Source organism: Dendrobates tinctorius, unplaced genomic scaffold (assembly GCF_039654945.1).
Source record: "Dendrobates tinctorius isolate UK_male_01 unplaced genomic scaffold, ASM3965494v1 ptg000065l, whole genome shotgun sequence".
NCBI classification, from domain to species: domain Eukaryota; kingdom Metazoa; phylum Chordata; class Amphibia; order Anura; family Dendrobatidae; genus Dendrobates; species Dendrobates tinctorius.
Genome location: NW_027361733.1, coordinates 14,449,639 through 14,476,487, shown reverse-complemented (window position 1 = coordinate 14,476,487; position 26,849 = coordinate 14,449,639). Strand labels below are relative to the sequence as shown.

The 26,849-nt window shown below is 43.5% G+C and overlaps 1 protein-coding gene across 2 annotated transcripts; it reads right to left on the bottom strand.

Moving 5' to 3' along the window:
- Positions 1 to 3,570: 3,570 nt before the first annotated feature.
- Positions 3,571 to 25,781, bottom strand: PFDN4 (prefoldin subunit 4). Of its 2 annotated transcripts, none has more exons than XM_073580655.1 (4): positions 25,679 to 25,781; positions 16,406 to 16,513; positions 9,362 to 9,499; positions 3,571 to 4,114 (listed from the first exon to the last, which is right to left on the bottom strand). In XM_073580655.1, exons 1-4 carry the CDS (start codon positions 25,751 to 25,753, stop codon positions 3,983 to 3,985), a joined length of 453 nt encoding a protein of 150 aa, XP_073436756.1. In that variant the 5' UTR covers positions 25,754 to 25,781; the 3' UTR covers positions 3,571 to 3,982. The 2 variants fall into 2 exon arrangements, with proteins under 2 accessions (XP_073436756.1, XP_073436757.1); XM_073580656.1 differs by lacking the exon at positions 25,679 to 25,781 and adding an exon at positions 21,884 to 21,975.
- Between the last annotated feature and the right edge of the window lie 1,068 nt (positions 25,782 to 26,849).

Genomic DNA, 26,849 nt, shown 5'->3' with positions numbered 1-26,849 from the left:
CTCTCGTGGTGCTGTCATGGGAGTCCGAATAAAGTATTAAGTTACGTACCGGTAACGGTATTTTTCGGAGGCCCATGACAGCACCCTTAGTTCCCTCCCTTGTTCACATATAGGGGTGCACTCCTTAGAAGATTGTTCATAGAATCACCTTATGTGGGAGATGGTATGAAATAATTCTGTTAAATAGGGTAGATAGGTTGTATATATCATATGTTGTGTACTAACCATGGTAGCCTCTCAAGCTCTGTAATCCAACTGATGCGTGGGAGAGGTGCCGCCCTTTTGTATCTGTAGGTTTCCTGTTCCTATAGGGCGGATCCCCTCTCTCGTGGTGCTGTCATGGGCCTCCGAAAAATACCGTTACCGGTACGTAACTTAATACTTTTCCCGTCAGAAGCCACACTGGTGAATACCTAATTAGAGCACCACATGAAGACCCCCCCCAAAGCCCCACAAGACGGATTTCATCAACCACGGTATTATTTTAACTAATATAAAGGTGCCGACCTTACACTGTCTGTGACTGTGCACAGTCCTGCTGACAGGTTCCCTTTAATGTCTTCTGATGTAGAGTGAGAGGTCAGAAAAGCTTGTGTAGGTGTAATGTGGAGAGGGCACATTACTTTTGTATATTTCAGCCAGCAATTTCCTTGCCCGTCTTGATGAGGAGGTGTGCTGGAGTCAGATTCTCCTGATTCATGGAGACGCCCACCTATTCATGAATCTGGAGCATCTGACGAGTGGTGCCCGCATCCGCGCACAAAGTCACAAATCTTACTCTGGTCCCTGACTGGAGTAAGATTTCTGGCATAAGAAAAATGACAGCTGATCATGACTAAGATGAGCTGTAGCATTAGGCCCCCACACCATTCCCATGTCCAAACCCACTTTTGCAGAACTGGGAAGAACTGGCTTGAAAACACAAAAAGTCCCCTATTTTTGGGACTTTTCGAAACCATTTACACCAGTATTCCAGCGTAATAGCTTTGAAAAATCACCTCCATTGTGTATTTAAAAAAATGTTTTAGCTTTTATTACCTTTATTTTACCAGTACTCACACTTATGCTGCACATTAATCACAGTGACATGTTAATTTCAAATCCATATTGGTGTTTGTCAGAGTCCAAAAATGCAGAATCCACCTCCTCAAGCGCACGGAGTATAGCACTAGATAATTTCTGTTAAGCGCTGTGAAAATTAATGGCGCTATGTAAGAAGGTAAAATAAGTACATTTTCATTATTAAATTAATGCGTGCCATGGATACTTCTTATACTACTGAAAAATGATTTGGCAATCCATCACTTCCTCCCCAAAGAATGCGATATGGTGAGAGAGGGCCTCCCTATTTAACCAGTCATATGCCGCAGTTGCAATTGGAGGCACTTAAGGGGCTTTACTGGTGTGATCAGATAATGGGCAGCGTTCCTGAGCCTGCTCCGGATCTGGGCACCACAACCTAACTACTGACTTAAGTTAATTCTGGAGCGGAAGAAGAGATAAAAGTTATTTTATTCTATTATATAGAATCCTGAAAATCCCTTTTAAACCGCTCCCAAAAGATTCCTTACCTGGATTCTACTGTTTATGGAGTTGTAGGATTCGGAAAAGATGACAGTGTGGAAGACCTCACCAGACTTTGCTCAACCCCCTGTGGTCCCAGATAAGTGTCTCCAGCCCAGATGAGCATCTAATCACTGCACAATCGCTGGTAGTGACAATGGCGCCACCTGCAGGAACTATCGTAATAATATCTACATCTGACCTGGTAAGAAGCCAGAAGTTGTCGTTGTGTTGTTGTCAATTTGCTGGTTCATTAGAGAATAACATTTTCTGCAATCAGGGACCACCCAGGCACAGAGCATTATAGATCCTGAGGTTATACTATTCTTTTTCAGCACCTACCATTTTTCAAGAAATGTATTGCAAATAGCATTAGACAAGCTCTGAAAAATCTAGAGGATAGAGCTAAAAAACTGGGTAGGGAATGAATGATGTATTGATAAAGGGCTGGGCAGGGGTTAGCGCCTGCAACAAATAATTATAGGGTTATCCCTCAAGTTATCCTTTAACTTTAATAAGTGGTCTGACCATTAATCCTGAAAATGGGGATTTGGAACCCCGGGAATAGGTCTCTGCAGCCCGATCATGGATGGAGAAAAGCCGAGCACAGTACTACTTCCATTCTATCCTATTTTCAGGAGTCCCATTGTCAGTGAATGGAGCAGAGGCCGAGCATGTGTACTTCTCCTCCATTCAAAGCAGGGCTGCAGAGTACGCTTCTGAGGCTGTGTGCACACGCTGCGGATTATGTGCGGATTCATCCGCGCGGATTTTGTAAAATCCGCAGGTGAAACCGCAGGTCAAAAGACCTGCGGTTTTACCTGCGGATTGCTCTGCGGTTTTGCCCTGCGGTTTTTTATCTCCTCAATGGAGGAGATGGCAAACCGCAGGAGAATCCGCAGAAAGAATTGACATGTCAATTCTTTCTGCGGATTGAAAACCGCAGATAATCCGCGCGGAAAATTCCGCACCGTCTGCACTGCGGTTTTTGATTCCCATAGGGAATCATGGTACTGTACACCGCAGCAAAAACTGCTGCGGGTCCGCAGCGGCCAAAACCGCTGCGGAACCGCAGCAAAATCCGCAGCGTGTGCACACAGCCTCAAGGTTTCAAAGCCCCAATCTTGGGATTGCAAGGGATCCCAGCAATCAGCTAGATAAATTTTATTTTAGTGATTAACCTTTATCGGAAACCTGACAGCTGATACATGCTGCCCGATCCAAGGGAGATATGTATCAGACATTGGCTGTACGATTTCAGCCAGGTATGTTTGACTTTGAAAGGCTGCGGCAGCTTCTCCCCGCCCGCTGGAAGTGACTGACAGGTCTCTCCCGTTACACGCATGAAGGAGACACCTGTCACTTAATGGCAGGGGGTGCCAAGAAGCAGGCATCTGAGGTATGCTTTTCTCTGAAACGCCATATTGTTATAATGACAAATATGAAAATCATACAGCCAGTGTCTGATAGGTGATGCCAGTAGATCGGGAATCATATCATAGAATCATAGAATGTTAGAGTTGGAAGGGACCTCAAGGGTCATTGTGTCCAACCTCCGCTCAATGCAGGATTCACTAAACCATAAATGTATCAGCTGTCAGGTTCCCTTTAACGATGCTAAATATTTATATTGCTTTTCCATCTGCGAGCACAAAATATATAATAGGACAGCTGGGCAGGAGACAAGTCTATAAATCCCTATGTCCTGTATGGTAATGGATTATTTTCAAAGCCACCTCATTCATGAGCCAGAGACCTTGGTCTCATCACCAGTGACTGACAGCCCTCATATATCCGATGTTCCAAGCAGACCATCACTCACTGGCGGACAGAAGACCTTGCTCCCTATTGAGTTGGCCTTGAAACGCGTTGATCATCCCACAAGGCATGTGTACATACAACCTTAAATTTAAAGTTATGATTCATCCTTCAAGCTACTGGAGAAAGGTTAAAAAGCCAAGTAATTAACATTAAAAAAATAAAAATCTAAAATACATGACACCGCTGTCAGACTTGCACGCTAGACGTTGCTTTACTTTATTGGTTTCCAGAAGAAAATATCAAGGATTTTGACAGGTTTTTCAGATATAAATGAAATCATGACAACCCGGTAACTGCAGGAAGGAATAAGGTATCCTCTACTACAACTGAAGGCTCCTATTCCAAGCATTGATGAACTACAATCTCCAGCAGAACTGATGGGGGGCATTAATGCAGTGCATGTAATCATGGGTCAGGGGGCATTTTCAGGGTGAAATCCCATGCTATACAGACTGTAATTGTCTGGTGAGGGATATGAAGGCGGTGAAGAGCTAGTGAAAAGCTGCTTTTCCGCTGCCGCCTAATTGTTGCCGAATAATATTTTTTTAAAAAGCAAAAATGAAAAAAAAAACAAAAAAAAAACAATAATTTACAAAATTTAGCTTTCGTCAGCCTCCAGGTTGATATTATTTCCAAACTTCGCGTAGAGCTGTATTTTGAGATCACCGAGGACTTGCTGGATGGATTCTACCCGTGACTGTAAAGAATTTATTTCATCTTGTAGTCCTTTCTGCACCATAACGGGGAAGAAAAAAAAAAAAGTAAAATGCCATTAACTAACAGCTAACAGACAAGTTATTCAGCTTAAAGGGAATCTGTCACCAGATTTTTGCTATCCTATTTAAAAGTAGCATTATGTAAGGGCCGATAGCCCAATTTCAGTGATGGATCACTTACTGTGCTGCCTGCTGCAGTTTTGATTAAAAACTGTTTAATTTGCTTCAGATCTAGCAGTTCTCTGAATGGTGAGCTCTGGATAACCAAGCCCACACCACTGACTGTCAGCTTTCTGTGTACACTGTGCATAGGCAGAAAGCTGCCAGTTAGAGATGGGTGGACATTTTGATGTTCGGGTCCGGCGAGTTCAGCCGAACACTTACAAAAAGTTCAGATTCGGGTACCAGAACAGCACCCGAACCCCATTCACTTTGCTGTCATGTGCATGAAAGTGCAGCAAACATTGCTTCTGATCAGCAATAAAATCATCACTGCTGGTCAGACAGCTACAGCTCCCATGCTGACAAAAGACAGCATGAGTGCAGCTGTGATTGGAGGTATAAAGTTTACCTTCGGTCACTGGTGTCGGCTGATCGGACTACTGCTCCCATCAGCTGACGTCTGCTGCCGCTAATAACAGTGAGAGCAGGAGCAGCTAATGGGAGTACTCATTAGCCAGTTCCTGCGCTGTAAATAATTTTTTTTTAAAAACGGCACTTATTTCCCTGTATTTTTGATAACCAGCCAGGCAAAACTTACAGCCCGGAACCGCAACACTCAGCTGTCCGCTTCATCAAGGCTGGTTATCAAAAATAAAGGGGTCCCCACGCCCCTATTTTTTAAGCTAAAGCTGACAGCTGAGGGTTGCTATTCTCATACTGGTAAGGAACCATGGATATTGCCCCCCAGCCTAAAAATAGCAACCCACAACTGCCAAAAAAAGCCGCATCTATAAGATTCTACAATTCTGCCGCTTTGCCCGGCTCTTCCCACTTGCCCTGTAGCGGTGGTAAGTGGGGTTCATATTTGTGTGGTTGATGTCACCTTTGTATTGTCAGGTGATATTAGTAATAGAGAGTCTATAAGACACCTATCCATTACTAATCCTAGTTATATGGTAAATAAAGACACAGACAGAATAAAGTGTTTTATTTGAAGTAAAATAAAACCCACTTTTACTTTTTTATTTAAAAACAAAACACAGTTATACTTACCTAACGCCTAATTCCACCGAAGCCTTTGTCTCCTGTAATAAAACAAATATCCCTCACCTGTCCGTCGTTCTGTCCCACACTGTGATCCTTGTCTAGGGATAAATAGTTTTCAACTTGGACGGTGCCAAGATGCAATTGTCCAGGCTGAGAACCACAGGTGCCTGAACTGCTGCGAGCGCAGCCTCAGTGACTAGTGGTGACATCATCGAGGTTACAGCAGGTCACTGAGGCTGCATTCCCTGCTGGGCTGAACTGTGGTGACTTTGGTGAGATCCCCGCAGAGGCGAGTTCACCAAGAAAATTTCACTGCGGTGAATTTGAATTGTATTGTTTTATTTCAAATAAAAGACTTTATTCTGGCTGTATCTTTATTTATCATATAACTATATGATAAGTAATGGATAATACAATACAAAGGCGACATCAACCCACACAAATATGAACCCCACTTGCGATTACTACAGGGCAAGTGGGAGAAGCCGGACAAAGCTCCTTTTCTGAGCGGGCTGCCATTTTTAGGCTGGGGGGGGGGGGCAATATCCATGGCCGTTTAGCAGTCTGAGATTACCAGCCCCCAGTTGTTTGTTTTAGCATGGCTGGTTATCAAAAATTGGGGGTAACGACATGCGTTTTTTTTTTTTAATTATTTAAATAAATAAAAAATACAGCGTGGGGACCCCTCTAGTCTTGATAACCAGCCTGGCTAAAGCTGACAGCTGAGGGTTGAAGCCTCCGGCTGTGAGTTTTGCCTGGTTGGTTATAAAAAATACAGGGGAACCATCGCCGGCTGTTAGACCAGCGGTGATGATTTTAACGCTGATCAGAAGTGGTGTTTTCCGAGCTGTCATGCACATGACAGCACAACACCTGGTTTTCAGGGAGCTGAATTCGGACAGTAACACGGAGTTCCTGGTGAAGTCCGTGTTCGGTGTCTGTACTCGAAGTAGGTGTAGTATGGACGCCGGACTTTACTGTTTGGGTTCGCCCATCTCTACTGCCAATCAGTGGTAGGGGCGTGGTTATACAGAGCTGATGAATATTTGGGATTACATAGCAGCAAGTTTTCTAGTCCTCTAGTGATAGTCTCCTGCTGATAAAACAGGGATTTTAAAACAAAACAACAGCAAGCTGCCCAATAAGTGACACATTGTTGAGATCAGGGTCTCAGATTACATAGCAAAGACTTGATGTCAGATTCCCTTTTAATTACAGAATACTGGCCATGTGATGTAATAACCAATAGGAACCTCTCTCTATTTACATTTGTTGTTTGCCTTCTTGCCTTCTCAGCTGGAAGATCATCAGTTCTCAACATCTCACTGAATATATATATATATATATATATATATATATATATATATATATATATATATATATCACATATACACACACACACGTTTGCATTTATTTCCCATTATGTAATAAAGTGTACCTCCAATTATATAAAAAGATGATTATAATACAGGAGGGTGCACGATCTTTGTTGCTCTAAATCACTGGCGTTAGCAGGCACTGCTCTTAAAGAGTGGCACAGAGCAGCCATGTTTGGTCTTCTCGTCACTGTGCAGCGGACAGATTGCTCAGATTTGTGTCCTAGACTCCCCGCATCCAGTACAGTAGCAAATGCTGAAGGATCACATTGTACATAGCTGGCTGCTGTACCGAATATGGGACCTATGACACAAGAGCAGGATAACCTGCCCTTAGTTACAAACACCTGAAGCACAAATTGTGGCTGGTCCATGGCAAAATCAACTAGGTCAGTGATTCACAAAGATGAATACTCTGCACACTCCTGTATTATCACCATGGTTCCACATACAGTAGCTGGAGTACATACGGTTTGGATCAAGGCAAAAGTAACGGACGGCGGATCGAAGGAGATTATAAAGGAATGATATAAAGTTTAGTTTGAGGTCAGAGCTGCCAATATAATACCAACAGCAAGTGAGTGTACATAGGGAGCAGTATCATAGTAGTTATATTCTTGTGCATATGAGCAGTATTATACAGCTCTGGTAAAAATTAAGAGACCACTGCAAAATTTTCATTTTGTCTGATTTTTCTCTTTATAGGTATATTTTTGAGGAAGCCATAAATTGCTCTTTTATTCTATAAACTACTGACAACATGTCTTTGAATTTCCAAGCACTAAATTTTGTATTTATTTTCCGAAAATGAGAAATGATCAAGATAAAAAAAAAAAAAAAATGCAGTGCTTGCAGACCTAAATAACACTAAGAAAACAAGTTCATAATCATTTAGAAACAACAATACTAATGTTTTGACTCAGGAAAAGTTCAAAAATCAGTATTTTGTGGAATAACCATGATTTGTAATCACAGCTTTCATGCGTGTTGGCATGCTTTCCACCAGTCTTTCACACTGCTTTTGGGTGACCTTATACCACTCCTGGTACAAAAATGTAAGCAGTTTTTCTTTATTTGATGTCTTGTGACTATCCATCTTCCTCTTGATTACATTCCAGAGGTTTTCAATGGGGTTGAGGTCTGGAGATTGGGCTGGCCATGACAGTGATTTGATGTGGTGGTCCTTTATCCACACATTGATTGACCTAGCTGTGTGGCATGGCACATTGTCCTGATGGAAAAACCAGTCCTCAGAGTTGGGGAACATTGCCTGAGCAGAACGAATCAACTTTTTTTTCCAGGATAACCACCTTGTATGCGGCTTGATACATACGTCCTTCGCAAAGAATAACATGCCCAATTCCAGCCTTGCTGAAGCATATCCAGATCATATCACTGATCCTCCACCAAATTTGACAGTGGGTGCAAGACACTGTGGCTTGTACGCCTCTCCAGGTCTCCGTCTAACCATTAGATGACCAGGTGTTAGGCAAAGCAGAAAATTAGACTCATCAGAGAAGATTACCTTACTTCAGTCCTCTATGGTCCAATCCTTATTGTCTTTGACAAACTTCAGCCTGGCTCTCCTTTGCTTCTCACTGATGAAAGGCTTTTTTCTAGCTTTACATGACTTGAGCCCTGCCTCTAGGAGCCTGTTACAAACTGTTCTTACCATGCATTTCGTACCAGCTGCCATTTGCCATTCCTTTTGTAGGTCACTTGATGTCATCCTGCGGTTGCTGAGTGACATTCGAATAAGATGACGGTCATCCCGGTCAGTGGAGAGTCGTTTTCGCCCTCTGCCGGTCTGCAGCTTTGTTGTCCCCAATGTCTGCTGCTTGATCCTGTTGTAATGGACTGCTGTCTTAGAAATTTTAAGGATGGAGGCAACATGACACTCACTGTATCCCTTTCCTAGTAAAGCTTGAATTAAGCCCTTCTTTTCCTCTCAAGACTTTTCTTTTCAGCTCCTTTGGCATTGTTAAAAGTTATTTTTTCATTCCTATTACTTTTGGGATATTACTAGCATTTGTTTTGCCATCCAGCTTGTCCTATTGCAAGAGGATTGTGAACACCACAGCAGGGAGTTTTATAAATAAGATTTGGTTCAGGTGATCACCTAATCAGAATCACATTAAATAGAATGAGGTGTACTCTGGTTGGAATTCAACTGACATTGGAATGGAATGGCTGTCAGACATGTAGAGAAGCTGATTTTTATAAAACTGTGCAGTGGTCTCTTAATTTTTACCAGAGCTGTAGTAGTTATATTCCTGTACATAGAGGGCAGTTTTATAGCAGTTACATTCTTGTACATAGGGGCAGTATTAGTAATTATATGCTTGTACATAGGGGACAGTATTAGAGAAATTATTGTAGTTATTTTTGTACATAGGAGCAGTATTATAGTAATTATATTCTTATACATTGGAGCAGTATTATATCAATTATATTCTTGTACATAGGGGCAGTATTATAGTAGTTATATTCTTGTACATAGGGGCAGTATTATAGTAGTTACATTCTTGCAAATAGGGGGCAGTATTATAGTAGTAATATTCTATTACATAGGGGCAGTATTATATTAGTTATAATATTGTACATAGGGGGCTTTATTATAGTAATAATTTTCTTGGACAAATGAGGGAATTATAGAAGTTATATTGTGTGACTAACCTTTGCACCCTCCAGCATATCTTGAGTTTCCTCTTGGGAATGACTAATAAAAACATCTCCGATCTGATAAGGGATAAGCAATGACTCGTCTAGCATCATGATGTCATCACAGGCGTCTTCCAGGTTCTGAAGCTCCTTCTATTATTTGAGAAACAGTTAGTTAATTTAATGCTCACAGTATTGATAACGAGGCTCCACTCTGATTAAAGGGGTTGTCCACTACTAGAACAACCCCTTCTTAAACCAAATGTTCGGCCGCGATAAAATAATAATGCCTATACTCACTTATCGTGCTGATGCCGTTCCTGCGGTGTTGGCATTCACTCTCCCCGGGGCTATGATATGGTGCTGTGACACGGGACTCCGGCGCTCAATCAGAGATGGTGTCACTGTCTCCACCTTAGAACAAACTGAACGTGAAGAGGAAGCCAGGGATCAGCTGCAGCCACACTTCCTCTTCACATTGTTTGTTCGAAGGAGGAGTCAGCGACGTCAGCTCTGATTAGGCGCCGGGCATCACGTGTCATTTTACCACATCACAGCCCTGGGACCGCGGGTGCTGACACCACTGGAAAGGTGCAGACAGACAAAGGAGGCGATTATAGGCTTTATTATTTTATCGGGGCAGAACACTTAGCTCAAGAAGGGGTTGTCCTAGTAGTGGACAACCCCTTTAATATAGTTCAGCAGATGCATCCATCAGAAATGTAAAAGTAATTCGTGTCACAACAGAAACTTGATGTAGGTTATAATATACAGTATATGATCAGTGTTTTTACAAAGCTCTGACTACATATGGGAGTTGCTCATCTCTTAACGTTCTGTCACAAATTAGTTTATGTCATAGGGAGAAGAAACTTATAGGAGGCAAATAAGAAGAATCTGCGGCTTTAACCTCCTCAGCTTGTACTAACCCCAAGAAGCAGCTGATGTGAAGCAGCCTTTAATATGAGTTACATGAATCTCACTCCTCCCTTTGTAAAATGTTTTGTGGCCTTGTGCTTTGTACGGTCACAGACTTGGCGACATCTAAAACCTGTACTACATACAGTACAGGAAGGAGTATTTCCTGTCTGTATATTACAGTTTATGGGGGACAGATTGTATGGTGGATGTAATACAACGTTACCACATCTGTGATCTTTACAGCAAAACTCACATTACTGAAAATCTTTCATCCTCATCAAACTTGGAGTATAAATGTATTTCATCTAGTTTTGTCGCTATCAGTCCTGCTGAGACTAGTAGTTCCACAGCCAACAATAATTTCACAAGTTTCTCTTGAAGAACAACTGCACAAAGAGCAACACTGACGGACAAATTGCCTCCAATGTGGGTTTTATTATTACTCCAGAAGAAGCCAACAGGCGAAACCCAGAGTCAAATAGAAGCTACCGTAATATGTTTCACATATTTTTTCTGTGTTTTTAATTAATTTATTCTAATAAGAAAGATAAAACCCTAATTAGAGGGAAATGGGCCATCAGGGCTGTTCTACGTGTGGCTGTTGTTTAACCCCTTCACGACTTTTGACGTACATTTACGTCAAAAGTCGTGTTGCTGACTTTCATGAGGGCTCAAACGCCAAGGCCACTTCTTTCCCAGTACATAAGGGTTGATTTAATCAGCCAACAAATGTTTTTAACAGCCATGGGTGAAGCGGAGCTTTGCCCAAGGCTGTTAACCTGCTTGATGTCGCTGTCAATCTCTGACGGTGGCATTTAATATGCGTCGGCAGGGAGCGTGTCATTCCACGCTCTCATCGATGCGCCTGGAACATGATCATGGGGTGCCAATGGGTTGTCATGACGGCCGGAGGTCTGCTGATGACCACAGTGTCAGTCATTACGATCCTCCTGTGAAAGCCAGCCCATAACAAGTGATCAAATGATCACAGCTTCAAGTCCACTAAGGGGACTAACAAATACAGTAAAAAGTGTTTTTAAAAATACGGAAAAAATATTGAAAAAAAAAAACGCAAAATCAAAAACCCTCTTTTGCCCTACTGAAAATAAAACAAAAAAAAAAAATTATAAAAAATAGACATATTTGGTATCGCTGCGTTCGTTAAAATCCAATCAAAATATAAAGTAAATTAATCTGATCGTTACATGGCGTATTGACAAAAAGAATCAAAATGGCAGAATAACGTTTTTTTTTGGCTACTACACCATTGCAATAAAATGCAGAAAGAGGAGATCAAAACATTGTATGTACCCCAAAATTGTATCAGTGATATGTCAGCTAGGGGCACAAAAAATAAAGAGATAAAATAAGAAAAAATATTTTCTTAAGAAATTGTTTTCACCACTTAACCCCTTCACGACCAAAGACGCCACATAGGCGTCATGAAAACTGGTACCAATCTGACCAGTGACGTCTATGTGGCGTCATGACTTTAAAGCCTCCCTGCGGGTTGGGTGACCTAGGTCACTGAAAGGTCACCCGACCCGCAGATACAGGGGGCTTTGTAATTCACCACGGGGGCCGTGGCTTCGCCCCTACGTGGCTACGATCGCTCTGATTGGCTGTTAAAAGTGAAACAGCCAATCAGAGCGATAGTAATATTTCATCAATGAAAATTGATGAAATATTACAATACAGCCATGTCCGACGCTACTGTACCGATCCGACCCTCCCCCCACCGGTTAACGGGGGCGATCTGCCCCCGCCACTGAATGACAGCGGCGATGTGCCGCCGCTGTCATCATCTGCCCCTCCCCCCGCCTTCCCTCCGCTTCCCCCGCCTTCCGATCGCCCCCCCCCCCCCGGTAATCACAGAGTGCCGCTATGGCTCCCGGTGTCCCACGGTCCCGGACCATGGGCGCCGCCATATTGGAAAGTGGCGGGCGCACTGCGCCGGCTGCAATTTCCTTTCATTCATTTTGATCACTGTGATAAACTCTCACAGTGATCAAAATAGAATGAAAAGCAAATAAACCCCCCGTTTATCACCCCCATAGGCAGGAACAACTAATAAAATAAAGAAATTATTTTTATTTTTCTATTAGGGTTAGGGTTGGAACGAGGGTTAGCGTTGGAAAGAGAGTTAGGGTTGGAAAGAGAGTTAGGGTTAGGGTTGGAATTAGGGGTAGGGTTGGAATTAGGGGTAGGGTTGTGGTTATGGTTAGGGTTGGGATTAGGGATGTGTTGGGGTTAGGGCTGTGGTTAGGGGTGTCTTGGGGTTAGGGTTGAAGTTAGAATTGAGGGGTTTCCACTGTTTAGGCACATCAGCGGGTCTCCAAACGCGACATGGTGCAACCATTGATTCCAGTCAATTTTGCATTCAAAAAGTCAAACGGTGCTCCCTCCCTTCCAAGCCTCGATGTGTGCCCAAACAGTGGTTTACCACAACATATGGTGTATCAGCGTACTCAGGAAAAATTACACAACTTTGGGGGTCTAATTTCTACTGGTACCCTTGGGAAAATAAAAAATTGGGGGCTAAAAAATTATTTTTGTGGAAAATTTTTTTTTTTTTATTTTCACGTCTCTGCGTTATAAACGTCTGTGAAGCACTTGGGGGTTCAAAGTGCTCACCAGGCATCTAGATAAGTTCCTTGGGGGGGGTCTAGTTTCCAAAATGGGGTCACTTGTGGGGGGTTTCTATTGTTTAAGCACATCAGGGGCTCTGCAGACGTTACGACGAACGCAGACCATTCCATCAAAGTCTGCATTTCAAAACGTCACTACTTCTATTCCGTGCCCTTACATGTGCCCAAACAATGGTTCCCCCCCATATATGGGGTACCAGCGTACTCAGGACAAACTGGGCAACAACTTTTGGGGTCCAATTTATCCTGGTATCCTTGTGAAAAAAAATTGCTGGCTAAAAATATTTTTTTGAGGAAAAAAAATTATTTTTTATTTTCACGGCTCTGCGTTATAAACTTATGTGAAGCACTTGGGGGTTCAAGGTGCTCACCACACATCTAGATAAGTTCCTTGGGGGGTCTAGTTTCCAAAATGGGGTCACTTGTGGGGGGTTCCAAAGTTTAGGTACATCAGGGGCTCTGCAAATGTAACATGATGCCCGCAGACCATTCCATCAAAGTCAGCATTTCATAATGTCACTACTTCCCTTCCGAGCCCCGACGTGTACCCAAACAGTGGTCCCCACCCACATATGGGGTACCAGCGTACTCAGGACAAACTGGACAACAACTTTTGCGGTCCAATTTATCCTGCTACGCTTGTGGAAAAAAAAATTGCGCACTAAAAAATCATTTTTTGAGGAAAAAAAAATATTTTTTATTTTCACGGCTCTACGTTATAAACTTTTGTGAAGCACTTGGGGGTTCAAAGTGCTCACCACACATCTAGATAAGCTCCTTGGGGTTCTAGTTTCCAAAATGGGGTCATTGGTGGGGGAGCTCCAATGTTTAGGTACACAGGGGCTCTCCAAACACGACATGGTGTCCGCTAACGATTAGAAGTAATTTGCATTTCAAAAAGTCAAATGGCGCTCCTTCCCTTCTGAGCCCTGCCGTGCGCCCAAACAGTTGTTCCCCCCCCACATATGGGGTACCAGCGTACTCTGGACAACAACTTTTGTGGTCCAATTTCTCCTGTTAGCCTTGTGAAAATTAAAAATAGTTAATAAGTTCCATAAGGGGTCTAGTTTCCAAAATGGGGTCACTCGTGGGGGAGCTCCAATGTTTAGGTGCACAGGGGCTCTCCAAACACGACATGGTGTCCGATAACGATTGGAGCTAATTTTCCATTCAAAAAGTCAAATGGTGCTCCTTCCCTTCCGGGCCCTGCCGTGCGCCCAAACAGTGGTTTATGACCACATATGAGGTATCGGTGTACTCAGGAGAAATTGCCCAACAAATTTTAGGATCCATTTTATCCTGTTGCCCATGTGAAAATGAAAAAACCGAGGCTAAAAGAAAATTTTTGTGAAAAAAAAGCACTTTTTTTTTTTTTTACAGATGAATTTGTGAAGCACCTGGGGGTTCAAAGTGATCATTATGCATCTAGATAAGTTCCTTGGGGGGGTCTAGTTTCCAAAATGGGGTCACTTGTGGGGGAGCTCCAATGTTTAGGCACACAGGGGCTCTCCAAACGCGACATGGCAACCGCTAAATATTCCAGCATATTTTCCATTCAAAAAGTCAAATGGCGCTCCTTCCCTTCTGAGCCCTGCCGTGCGCGCAAACAGTGGTTTATGACCACATATGAGGTATCGATGTGCTCAGGAGAAATTGCCCAACAAATTTTAGGATCCATTTTATCCTGTTGCCCATGTGAAAATGAAAAAATTTATGCTAAAAGAAAATTTTTGTTGGAAAAATTAAAATGTCCATTTTTTCTTTCCACGTTACTTTAGTTCCCGTGAAACACCTGAAGGGTTAATAAACTTCTTGAATGTAGTTTTGAGTAGCTTGAGGGGTGTAGTTTTTAGAATGGTGTCACTTTTGGGTATTTTCTGCCATATAGACCCCTCAAAGTGACTTCAAATGTGAGGTGGTCCCTAAAAAAAAAATGGTTTTGTAAATTTTGTTGTAAAAATGAGAAATCGCTGGTTAACTTTTAACCCTTATAACTTCCTAACAAAAAAATAGTTTTGTTTCCAAAATTGTGCTGATGTAAAGTAGACATGTGGGAAATGTTATTTAGTAACTATTTTGTGTCACATAACTCTCTGGTTTAACAGAATAAAAATTCAAAATTTGAAAATTGCGAAGTTTTCTAAATTTTCGCTAAATTTCTGATTTTTTCACAAATAAACACAAAAATTATCGACCTAAATTTACCACCAACATGAAGCCCAATATGTCACGAAAAAACAGTCTCAGAATCGCTAGGATCCGTTGAAGAGTTCCTGAGTTATTACCTCATAAAGGGACACTGGTCAGAATTGCAAAAAATGGCCAGGTCATTAAGGTCAAAATAGGCTTGGTCATGAAGGGGTTAAATAAAAAACTACACATCTTTGGTACATGTTGTACTTGTACTGACCTGGAGAATCATAACGCCTGGTTTTATCATACAGTGAATATGGTAAATAAAAAATAATTGTGCAATTCCATTTTTTTTTTTTGCAATTTCAACACATGAATTGTTTTCTCTCTTTTTAGTACATCACATGATAAAATAAACGGTGTCATTCAAAAGTACAAGTTGTCCTCATACAACTATATGGATGGAAAAATAAAAATGCTATGGCTCTTGGAAAACGGGGAGGAAAAAAACAAAACAAAAAAAAAAAAAAAATTGCCTAGGGGTGAAATAGTTAAAGGAAACTAGGCAGTGTTTTTTGGTAATAACTGCTTGTGGTAAAACTAATGGTCTCAACAGGAGTGTTAGCAAACCATTGGATAAACAGATATTGAAAATGAGAAGGAAAATTCGGGATGATGTGGATTGTGCTCTAAGGCTATGTGCACACGTTGCGGATTCTGCTGCGGATCTGCATAGTTTTTGGCTCTGCAGCAGATTTAGCTGCGTTGTACAGTACCATTGTTTTCAATGGTAAACTGAAAAACGCTGTGCACATGCTGCGGATTTGTCCGTGCGGATTTGCTGCGGGTTCAAATCCGCAGCATGTCAATTCTTTGTGCGGAATCCGCAGTGGTTTCACACCGCACGCTAATCCGCAGATAAACCGCAGGTCTTTTGACCTGAGAATTTACCTGCGGATTTTTCCAAATCCGCAGCACCTAAAACTATGTGTGCACATAGCCTAAGGCCACGTTTAGTATTTTACATAAATATTTGTAAGCCAAAATCAGGAGTGGAGGAATCAGAGGAAAAGTATAATAGAAACACGTCACCACTTCTGGATTTATCACCCACTCCTGGATTTGGTTTACAAATACTGAGGCAAAGTACTGACCAAATACTGATAGTGTGAACATGGCCTTGAGATAGTAGTTGCGGTAAAGTTGTATTTTTTATTTGCACAGTGTATTAGACAACTTTATGGCGCTTCCTATAACCTCATGGTGCCTTTGTGGTGGAAAGAGAATCTGGGTAAATAGTTATACTGTATGGCAGCCACTGCTGTAATTATATCTAAAGGCCAGGAGGGGGCGTTACCTTCTTTACTTCAATCTCATCCTTCAGTTCGGTCATTCTACTTGTATTTCTTGCAAAGATGTTAATTTTTTGCTGGTCCTCAAAGGTGACATTCACATCTTCAGCAACCTGAGAGAAAAAGGAAAACTGATGTAAAACAGGAGGGAAACATTGGCTGTGACAAGTAGTCCCGAACCTCCTCTCAACTTTTTTCCCCCTAAAATAGTGAAAATGTTAGTGTAGCGTCCGTGTGTTAATACACTCACCGATCGCCGTCTTCTCGGGTATTCAGTGCCGCTTGGATCATCGTGAGTCACGTGATGGCTATTCAGACTCTCCGGATTATGATACCCTCTGTGTCACCTGAAAATGGCCTTTACAATGTAGGGCTAGAACGAGGGGCCATAGATTTACATTGTAAAAAAGACTTCTGGCTCACTCACAGAGTGATCTGGAGAGTCTGAATTGCCTTCATGTGTCTCAAACAAGGATCGGAACGACAGTGGATACTGGAAAAGACAGCGATCGGTGAGTATATTAACACAATGACACTACACTAACATTTACACTGGTTGAGGGGGTAAAAACATTAATGGAGTGCTTCTTTAAAGTGATAGTCTACAAGAGTGATTGGCCTTAATGCAGGAAAACTATTCTAACTAATCATGGCAGCCATCAAGAGCCCTCCATAGGATGAAGTGTATCCTGCCTATTTATATGACACTTTCTGATATATGGACAGTCTATCCGGGGATTCGGCACTGGCTTATATTTTAGGCTGTAATGGAGAGCAGACAGAGCCATTGCTCTTCTTTTCTGCTCACTTTCTCTTCCAGGCTGGACTGTGACTGTAGCTGTCTCCTCTGGGATGTAAAGAGACAGATAAAACCTTCAGTCAATATTCCAGCAATTTTCCTCTTGGACATAGACTAACAGATATGTGATGCCCACTGAAGGGGAAATGAAGGATTACATGCCAGTCACGGGAGGCTGTCTGTATAGAATACATGCCCAGCATGAGTCCTGCAGAGCGGCTCATGGTCGGTGGTCGTCAGTTGGAGACCCCAGCTAGGATATTCATAAGCTCTAATACAGCATCCAATGGGCCAGAAATTCAGCACAACACAGTAGATGAACACGTTTGTCTCATGCTGATTCTTCAGGACCACACCACTCCCAAATTTCAAAGCTTCCTTCTTGCCAAGGAAAGTGGTGAGCGCCTAATAATTGACAGTTTGGGCCAGCAGAATGGCTGAGCCACTAGTCCAAAAAAAGAGCACTCCTGGATGCAGGTACTACAAACAGGTTTGCATCTGCAAAGTGCAGGGGACTGAAGCCGGATCTATTTGGCTCAATAGCAGCACTTATAGAATGTATAGTAAACAACTTGTAAGTGCTATTGTCCACGTCTGATAGAAAGAAGAAGTAGCTGGTATCCTAGGAAACAAGCAGAAAACTACAGAATTAAAAATCCCTCGCTGGCTTCTATAAGCACTTTGCAATTTTATCCATGTAAGAAGATGAGACGAGTCCCCTTCAACACTGTCTGAAACTGATGGGAACAGAAGAGCACATGAAGGGTCCTGGGACCTCTCAATGCTTAGGCCCCTTCACACGTCCTGATGATTCCAGTACTGGTGAGATCCGTATGCTGTGAGTGTGACACGTATAGAATGAAATAAATGCAGCATAGAAATTAAAGAGTTTTAAGTATTAAAGATGTTCAAAGATAGAGATGAATAGTGATGAGGAACACTGAGAAAGAAATATGTCAGCATGATAAATGATCAGTACTGGATTTGTATTTATTGAACATACACGGCTCAAAAAATACAGGGAACACTAAGATACCGCATCGTAGATATTACTCAATGAAATATCGCAGCTGCAAATCTTTATTCATTACATAGTGGCATGCGTTGAGAACAAGAAAACATAAAAATGATCAATGTAAATCAAAATTAATTTCCCATGGAGGTCTGGATTTGGAAGGATACTCAAAATCAAAGTGGAAAATCAAATTACAGGCTGATTCAACTTCAGTGGAAATGCCTCAAGACAAGGAAATGATGCTCAGTATTGTGTGTGGCTTCCTCGTGCCTGTATGACCTCTCTACAATGCCTGGGCATGCTCCTGATGAGTCGGCGGATGTTGTCATGAGGGATCTCCTCCCAAAGCTGGACTAAAGCATCCACCAACTCAAAGACAGTCTGTGGTGCAACGTGACGCTGGTGGATGGAGCGAGACATGATGTCCCAGATGTGTTTAATCGGATTCAGGTCTGGGGAACGGAAGGGCCAGTCCATAGCTTCAATGCCTTCATCTCACAGGAACTGCTGACACACTCCAGCCATATGAAATCTGGCATTGTCCTGCATTAGGAGGAACCCAGGGCCAACCGCACCAGCATATGGTCTCACAAGGGGTCTGAGGATCTCATCTCGGTACCTAATGGCAGTCAGGCTACCTCTGGCGAGCACATGGAGGGCTGTGCAGCCCTCCAAAGAAATGCCACCCCACACCATTACTGACCCACTGCCAAACCGGTCATGCTGAAGGATGTTGAAGGCAGCAGATCGCTCTCCACGGCGTCTCCAGACTCTGTCACATGTGCACAGTGTGAACCTGCTTTCATCTGTGAAAAGCACAGGGCACCAGTGGCGAATTTGCCAATCTGTGGCAAATGCCAAGCGTCCTGCACAGTGTTGGGCTGTGAGCACAACCCCCATCTGTGGACGTCGGGCCCTCAGACCATCCTCATGGAGTCGGTTTCTAACTGTTTGTGCAGACACATGCACATTTGTGGCCTGCTGGAGGTCATTTTGCAGGGTTCTGGCAGTGCTCCTCCTGTTCCTCCTTGCACAAAGGCTGAGGTAGCGGTCCTGCTGCTGGGTTGTTGCCCTCCTACAGCCCCTTCCATGTCTCCTGGTGTACTGGCCTGTCTCCTGGTAGCGCCTCCAGCCTCTGGACACTACGCTGACAGACACAGCAAACCTTCTTGCCACAGCTCACATTGATGTGTCATCCTGGATGAGCTGCACTACCTGAGTCACTTGTGTGGGTTGTAGAGTCCGTCTCATGCTACCACGAGTGTGAAAGCACAACCAACATTCAAGAGACCAAAACATCAGCCAGAAAGCATTGGTACTGAGATGTGGTCTGTGGTTCCCACCTGCAGAACCACTCCTTTATTGAGGGTGTCTTGATAATTGCCAATAATTTCCATCTGTAGTCTATTCCATTTGCACAACAGCATGTGAAACTGATTGTCAATCAGTGTTGCTTCCTAAGTGGATAGTTTAATTTCACAGAAGATTGATTTACTTGGAGTTATATTCTGTTGTTTAAGTGTTCCCTTTATTTTTTTGAGTAGTGTATAAATACCGTAAATTAAAAAAATGCTGGGGGGGGCCTTATTTTTATTATTAACCAGCTGAGGGAAAGTAGACAATTGTAGGCTGGTGTTATTTTTCTGGGAAGAGACCAATATCTATAAAGCTTCACAGCCTATTAATAACAGCTCACAGCTGTTTGCTTAGGCTTTACTGGTTATTAAAAAGAAGGAACCTCCAGAAACAAAAATGACAAAGGGTCACCCCTATTTTTAATAACCAGCAAAGGCTATATAGACAGCTGCGGGATGATCTTAATAGGCTGGGAAGGGTCTCAGACTAATAACACCATCCCTCAGCCTCCCCGGAACTGGCACATACATTAGATGCACCAATTCTGGCGCTTAGCCTCGGATCTTCCCGCTTGCCCTGGTGGGTTGGCAAGTGATGTAAAGGTTTTGGGGTTGATGTCAGCTGTGTAATGTCCGCTGACATTAAACCCAGGGGTTAGTAGTGGAGAGGCGTCTGTCAGACACCACCGCACTTTTCCCCTGACTGATTCCAGGGAGACCAGGCAAGGATGATGATAGTTGTAGTCAGCAACTGGGAAAAGCACTAAATGTACTGCTTTCCCCAACCACCAGAGAAATTCATTTGGGCACGTGTCACACAGATATCACAATAATGTCATCCATGTGTCAGTGTGCAGGCACACATTTCCTCTATGGTGCTGGGAAAAAAGGACATGTCTGCATGTTTTTCACACGGATCGTTAGAAATGGACCGACTCCTAAGGGTAGGTTCACACTAGGCGTTTTTTCAGCGATTTTTTTGTCTGCAGCAAAACCTGATCTATTGCCATGTTTTCCTTGGTATTTCTTGCATTTTTTGCTGTGGTTTTGGCATGCTAGATTTGTCTCTTGTGCATGCTGATAAAGTTTAGTGTTGAAAAAAAGTCCTATTCTACAGAATGTGGTTTTGGCACAAAATGACGCAGCAAAACCTGATACCAGCGTTTTTTCACCACCCATTCATTTCAATGGGTAAAAAACGCAGTATTGGTGACCTGTGATCATGCTTCTGTTGTGGAAGCAAAACTGTACTTTGGGATACTGAAAAATGCACCAAAACATGTATTTTTTTGCTGCTTCTTTACTGCCAACAGTGCATGTTTTGCTGCAGAAAAACAAACGCTGAAAAAAAATGCCTAATGTGAACTTAGCCTTAATGTTGCAGTCCCACAAATAACATTGCTATGCCTTGCGAGCGCTGCAGACAAACTGAGGCCGCTGACTGACTGCAGGGCTTATGGGGAGTAACAATGAAGCGAGGGCCGGCGCAGACATGGCTGGAACTGCACTCAGGCGGGAAGGCAGGATTTGTTATTGTACATGGGGCAAGTAGTAAGAGCACTGATATCAAGACTGAAGTGAGCAGAGGAGTCACCACCATGCCGGGAAGATGTATATATTGTGTCACATATCTGATAGTTCAGGACTTCCAATAATCTGGCATCTTGGGCATACTAGGAGCTGTTCCATAACAGCTAAGGGTGTGTGCACACGCTGCGGATTCTGCTGCGGATTGATCAGCGCGGATTTTGCAGAATCTGCAGGTCAAAAGACCTGCGGTTTATCTGCGGATTGGCCTGCGGGTTTATCATCTCTACAATGGAGGAGATGGTAAACCGCAGCGGAATCCGCAGAAAGAATTGGCATGTCATTTCTTTCTGCGGATTGAAACCCGCAGCAAATCTGCACCGTCTTCACAGCGGTTTTCATTTTCCCATAGGCTATAATGGTACTGTACAATGCAGCTAATTCTGCTGCGGATCCGCAGGACCAAAACCGCTGCGCACCCGCAGCAGAATCCGCAGCGTGTGCACACACCCTAAAATTCCCCAAAAAACTATAAACCACAAGTTACAAATGGCAGGTATCCCTCCGTGTGCCTTTGGTATGTCATGCTAAGCCTTATAGTTCCCTGATGTATGAGCTGCATGTTTTGGTCATGCTGGGGGGAGATTAACAATTCCTCCTCCATTCCACAGAAAATGTCGCTAAATTGTGCACAGAATCGTCCACGCTTCTCCTCAACTACTTCAATCATAAATTGTCCCCCTATTACCTCCCCAACACCCCAAATACCGGCCCCATTCTGCCTCACCGTCTTCTTCATGGTGGCCGCCATCTTGGGACTGCACCATTGTCGGCAGGGGGACGCACATTACCTCATCATTATATGAACACATGACATTCCTTGGAATAAAATCTCACACAGTTGCAATATTTATTAAAATAATTATCTATTATTATTATTCATCACTATGTCCACTATTACATTATTGTAAGTGGTTAAGGTAAGATACACGAGGGGGGGATGGTACAGTCCAAGTAACGATCTGTACTGAACAGGGAGAAGGCAGCGCCATGCGCTCATTGTCCAGCAGATGGCGCTGTGTGCTGCGTATAAAGCCGGAGGAGGCACCACGTGACCACTGCCGTGCATTATAAGCTTATTACACTCCAGTCTGGACAGCCAGATAATATATCATCCATAGTTATGCATATAGGTTACAGCGGCCTATTTACATTTTGGCACTTTTGTTTATTCTTTCTCCCCTTCCATTAGGGCTCGTTATTATGCGGGACGAGTTGTACTTTTGAATGATACCGTTCATTTTACCACATAGTGTACTGGACGATGTGAAGAAAAATATTAAGCTGGGGAATAGGTGAAAAAAACTAGCCAGTGCGCCGTTGTTTTGGGGGTTTTGGTTTTCACCATTCGTCCTGTGGTAACCCTGACCCAGTGACATGGCTTTCCTGGTCAGTGCAATCACGGCGACACCAAACTTGTGTAGGTTTTTTTTATGTATTTTAGTCGCTAAAAAAAAAAAAAATTCTGAACTTTAGAAAATAAAATGTCGCTTTACTCCGAAACATATAATGTTTTCATTCTCCTGTGACCGGAGCTGTGTGAGGGCTTCTTCTTTGCTCACAGAGTTGTAGTTTTTTATTGGTCCCATTTTCAGGGTCGGCGCCCTACGGGGATTGTGCCACTGAAATGCCATGTTAGAGATTGACAGGAGCATTATATGATTCTGCAGGAGAGAGCCATTGTCAGCTGGCATCTGATATACAGTGGCTACGGAAAGTATTCAGACCCCTTGACATTTTTCACTCTTTGTATCATTGCAGCCATTTGGCCGAAGGTTCACCTTCCAACAAGACAATGACCCTAAGCCCAAAGGAGTGGCTTCAGACCAACTCTGTGACTATTCTTGACTGGCCCAGCCAGAGCCCTGACCTAAACCCAATTGAGCATCTCTGGAGAGACCTGAAGATGGCTGTCCACCAACGTTCACCATCCAACCTGACAGAACTGGAGAGGATCTGCAAGGAAGAATGGCAGAGGATCCCCAAATCCAGGTGTGACAAACTTGTTGCATCATTCCCAAGAAGACTCATGGCTGCACTAGCTCAAAAGGGTGCTTCTACTCACTACTGAGCAAAGGGGCTGAATACTTATGACCATGTGATATTTCAGGGGTTTTTTAATAAACTTGCAAAAATTTCTACCTTTCTGGGTTTTTTTTAAGTCAAGATGAGGTGCAGAATGTACATTAATGAGAAAAAAAACGAATTTACCAAATGGCTGCAATGAAAAAAAAGAGTGAAAAATTTAAAGGGGTCTGAATACTTTCCGTACCCACTGTACACTATATGGGGGCAGGTACAATTCTTGAACCTGCTTCATACACCAGCATCCTACATACTCTGTGAGGCCGGGGTCACACTTGCGAGAAACTCGCACAAGTCTCGACACCCGGCATTGCTGCCAGTACTCAGGACCGGAGTGTGAGGCTGCATGTATTTCTATGCAGCTGCACACTCCGGTCTGAGTGCCGGCAGCAGTGCTGGGTGTTGATGCGAGAGACTCGCGCAAGTTTCTTGCATCACACACGCAAGTGTGACCCCGGTCTAAGGCTGATGTCAGCAAGAGGTTAAAGAGGGTTGCACAGTGTGTGCGCTGGGGGGATTCATGGGATTCATAAGTGTGCACATATAGAGTGACTGCAGACTTATCAGTTTGAACCAGAAAACCCCTTTAACCCAGGGGCGGACATATCATTGGTGCAACCTGTGCACAGGGGCCCAAGAGGTAGGGGGCCCATTTCTACCTCTAAAGCCGGTGCAACTTTGCATTATTAGGAGCTTTTGGGCTGCAAAGGGCCCATATATTGTTTTTGCACAGGGGCCCTTTTCTGTCTATGTCCGCCAATGCTTTAACCCATTCACCCTGGGCCATTTTCCATTTCCGTTTTTTCCTTTCCCTTCTACCCAGAGCCATAACTTTTATTTTCCATCAGTAGGGCCATGTGAGGGCTTGTTTTTTGTGGGACAAGTTGTACTTTTGAGCGACACCCTTGATGTTACCACAAAAAAATTTCAACTGAGATGCAATATCAAAAAACGTGCAATTCCACAATATTTTTTTTACCATGTTCACAAACTGCTAAAACTGACCAGCCATTATGATTCTCCAGGTCATTACGAGTTCATAGACACCAAACATGTCTAGGTTGTTTTTTATTTAAGTGGTGAAAAAAAAAATCTGTAGTTTGTTAAAAAAAATTGTGTAATTTTCTGAGACCCCATTTTTCGTGATCTTGGGTTGAGGGAGGGCTTATTTTTTGCGTGCCGAGCTGACGTTTTTATTGATACCATTTTGATGTAGATACAATCTTTTGATCGCCCGTTACTGCAATTTAATTCAGTGTTGCGGCGACCAAAAAAATGTAATTCTGGCATTTTGATTTTTTTTCTTGTTATGCCGTTTACCAATCGGATTAATTATTTTTATATATTCATAGATCGGGAAATTCTGAATGTGGCGATACTAAATATGTGTATTTTTAATATTTTTTAAATTATTTTATTTTGAATGGGGCGAATGGGGGGTGATTTAAACTTTTACTTTTTTTATTTTTTTATATTTTTAAAAACAGTTTTTTTTACTTTACATTTGCTTCAATAGTCTCCATGGGAGACTAAAAGTTGCGATCATCCAATCTCTTGTGCTACATAGAAAGAAATATTACATGCTACATAGGAGAAATGCTCACTTGCTATGAGCACTCAAAGCGATGCGGCAATGACGAACTCAGGGGTCTCCTGTCATGCCAACCCATCAGCTACCTGTTATGTGACATGGGCGCTGATGAGTGGGGTATGTGACACACTTCCGGCGTGTGTATGTTAAATGCCGCTCTTGTAGTTTTGACAGTGGCATTTATCGTGTTAACAGCTGCAGGTGGATCGCGATTCCACCCTCGGCTGTTAGGGGCACTTGTCAGCTGATCAGTTCAGCTGTCATGTGCCAGAAAAGGTGCAGGCTCTTGTGCTGAGGGGGAGGGGACATCTGATATACTTATAGGTCACATGTTGGGAAAGGGCCAAACAATTAGGAACTGAAGACTAACCAAGTTGGTAATGAATTTACGTCTTCTGAATTCTCTAAGGCCTCATTCAGACTTCCGAGTTTTGCACATAAGTGTTATCTGTGTTATTTTCACAGACAGAACTCGTACCTTGTGATACTTTATAGGGCAATTCACATGTCCATGATTTTTCGTGGACCGAGAGGGTCGAATCAAAATTGGCAGTGCAAATCTACGAGTCTGTATGAGTATGTGAAAAACAGACTGCACTCGAAAGACATCCGATTGCGATCCAATTTTCATGGACTTCCAGAAAAGAGAAGGTAAAGAAATGTATTTTTTTTCTCTAGCAACCTTCCACGACAGCATAGGAGGAGGTCGTTTCCACGCCCTAATGGGGGACAGGAAGCACGAGAGGTTAAAAGGTCCCTCCCTCCTCCCTCTCACCAGTGTCTTTCCTGTCCCCCATGGGGCATGGAGAGGTCTGGTGTGCTGTGTGGCCGGCTGCTATAGCATACCTGTGGATGTTCAAAGCCGGGCAGTGGTGGTGGCGCAGCCTCCCCTCCTCCGTTCTGCTCCCTCTTGCTCTGCATTCGGGACCGTTCCTGGCCCTCCCACGCTCCCCTTTGGGGAGTAAAGCGGGCCAGTGATTCCCGCCGGAGGCCTCCTGCAGCTCTCCGGCGTCTCCTCCTCCCCTGCGTGCTGTGCGAAGACCCGGAAGTGACGTCACGCGAGGGTCACTTCCGGGGTATGTGGAGGGCGCGCTGTCATGGCGGCCCCCATCCTGCTGCCAGCGCGCAGAGCTCGCCGGCATCTGCTGTGCCTGCTCCAGGACCCAGGGAGGAGGAGGGGGAATCAAGCTAATACACTGAGGGCAGAGTTAACTCTTCATTAACCCGCCGGAAGATGCTGACAGGTAAAGCAAATCCCCTGCTGTCATGGACGGTTCTTCCTGCCCTGCGTCTGCAGAGTCCAGCGCTGCCCCAGCCACAGTGAGTCTTACCTGGGGTGGGTCCTAGTGGTGCGATCCAGGATAGAGGTCCTTAAAATACTTCTCCCCCTCTTTCTTATAGGGAGAAAAGTCTGCCCATAAAAGCACCAATACCTCCAGCAAATCGGCAAAGTGTGCCATATGCAGTACAAAACTCCCCTCTAACTGGGAGAAAAAGTTATGTCAGGCATGCACGGATAAAGTGGTCAGGGCCGAGCACCCATCATTAATTGATGAGATCCGCAGCTTGGTTACACAACAGGTTCAGACCTCTTTAGCCGCCCTGTCCCCCCCCTCCACCACCTCCACCTCCTCCAGTTATGGGCTCACCACCTTCAAAAAAACGGAGGATTCAAGTGGAGGATTCTGAATCTGATTCGGAGAGATCATTCAACTCGGGCTCAGAAAATTGGGAGCAACCAGGGACCTCTAGGGCACCTGACGTTAGAAAATACCTCCTTTCCACAGAATACGTGGAAGAGTTGATTAGCGCAGTACGCGCCACTATGGACCTAGAGGAGGAACCTGTCACGCAGACAGCTCAGGATCGCATGTTCAGGGGATATGAAGGACCTAAACGAGCAGGCTTTCCAATTCATAAGAGCATAGCGGACATGATCTCCCAGGAATGGGAATACCCTGAGAAACGCTACTCAGCCCCTTCAGAACTCTGACATAGATTCCCTCTGGAAGGAGAG

Coding starts and splice junctions, on each gene's coding strand:
- PFDN4 (XM_073580655.1), bottom strand. CDS start 25,753: ATGCAGAGCAAGAGGGAGCAGAACGGAGGAGGGGAGGCTGCGCCACCA. Junction 16,514..25,678: donor CCGGCTTTGAACATCCACAG/GTATGCTATAGC, acceptor TTTTTCTCTCAG/GTTGCTGAAGATGTGAATGT. Junction 4,115..9,361: donor ATATGCTGGAGGGTGCAAAG/GTTAGTCACACA, acceptor GTTATGGTGCAG/AAAGGACTACAAGATGAAAT.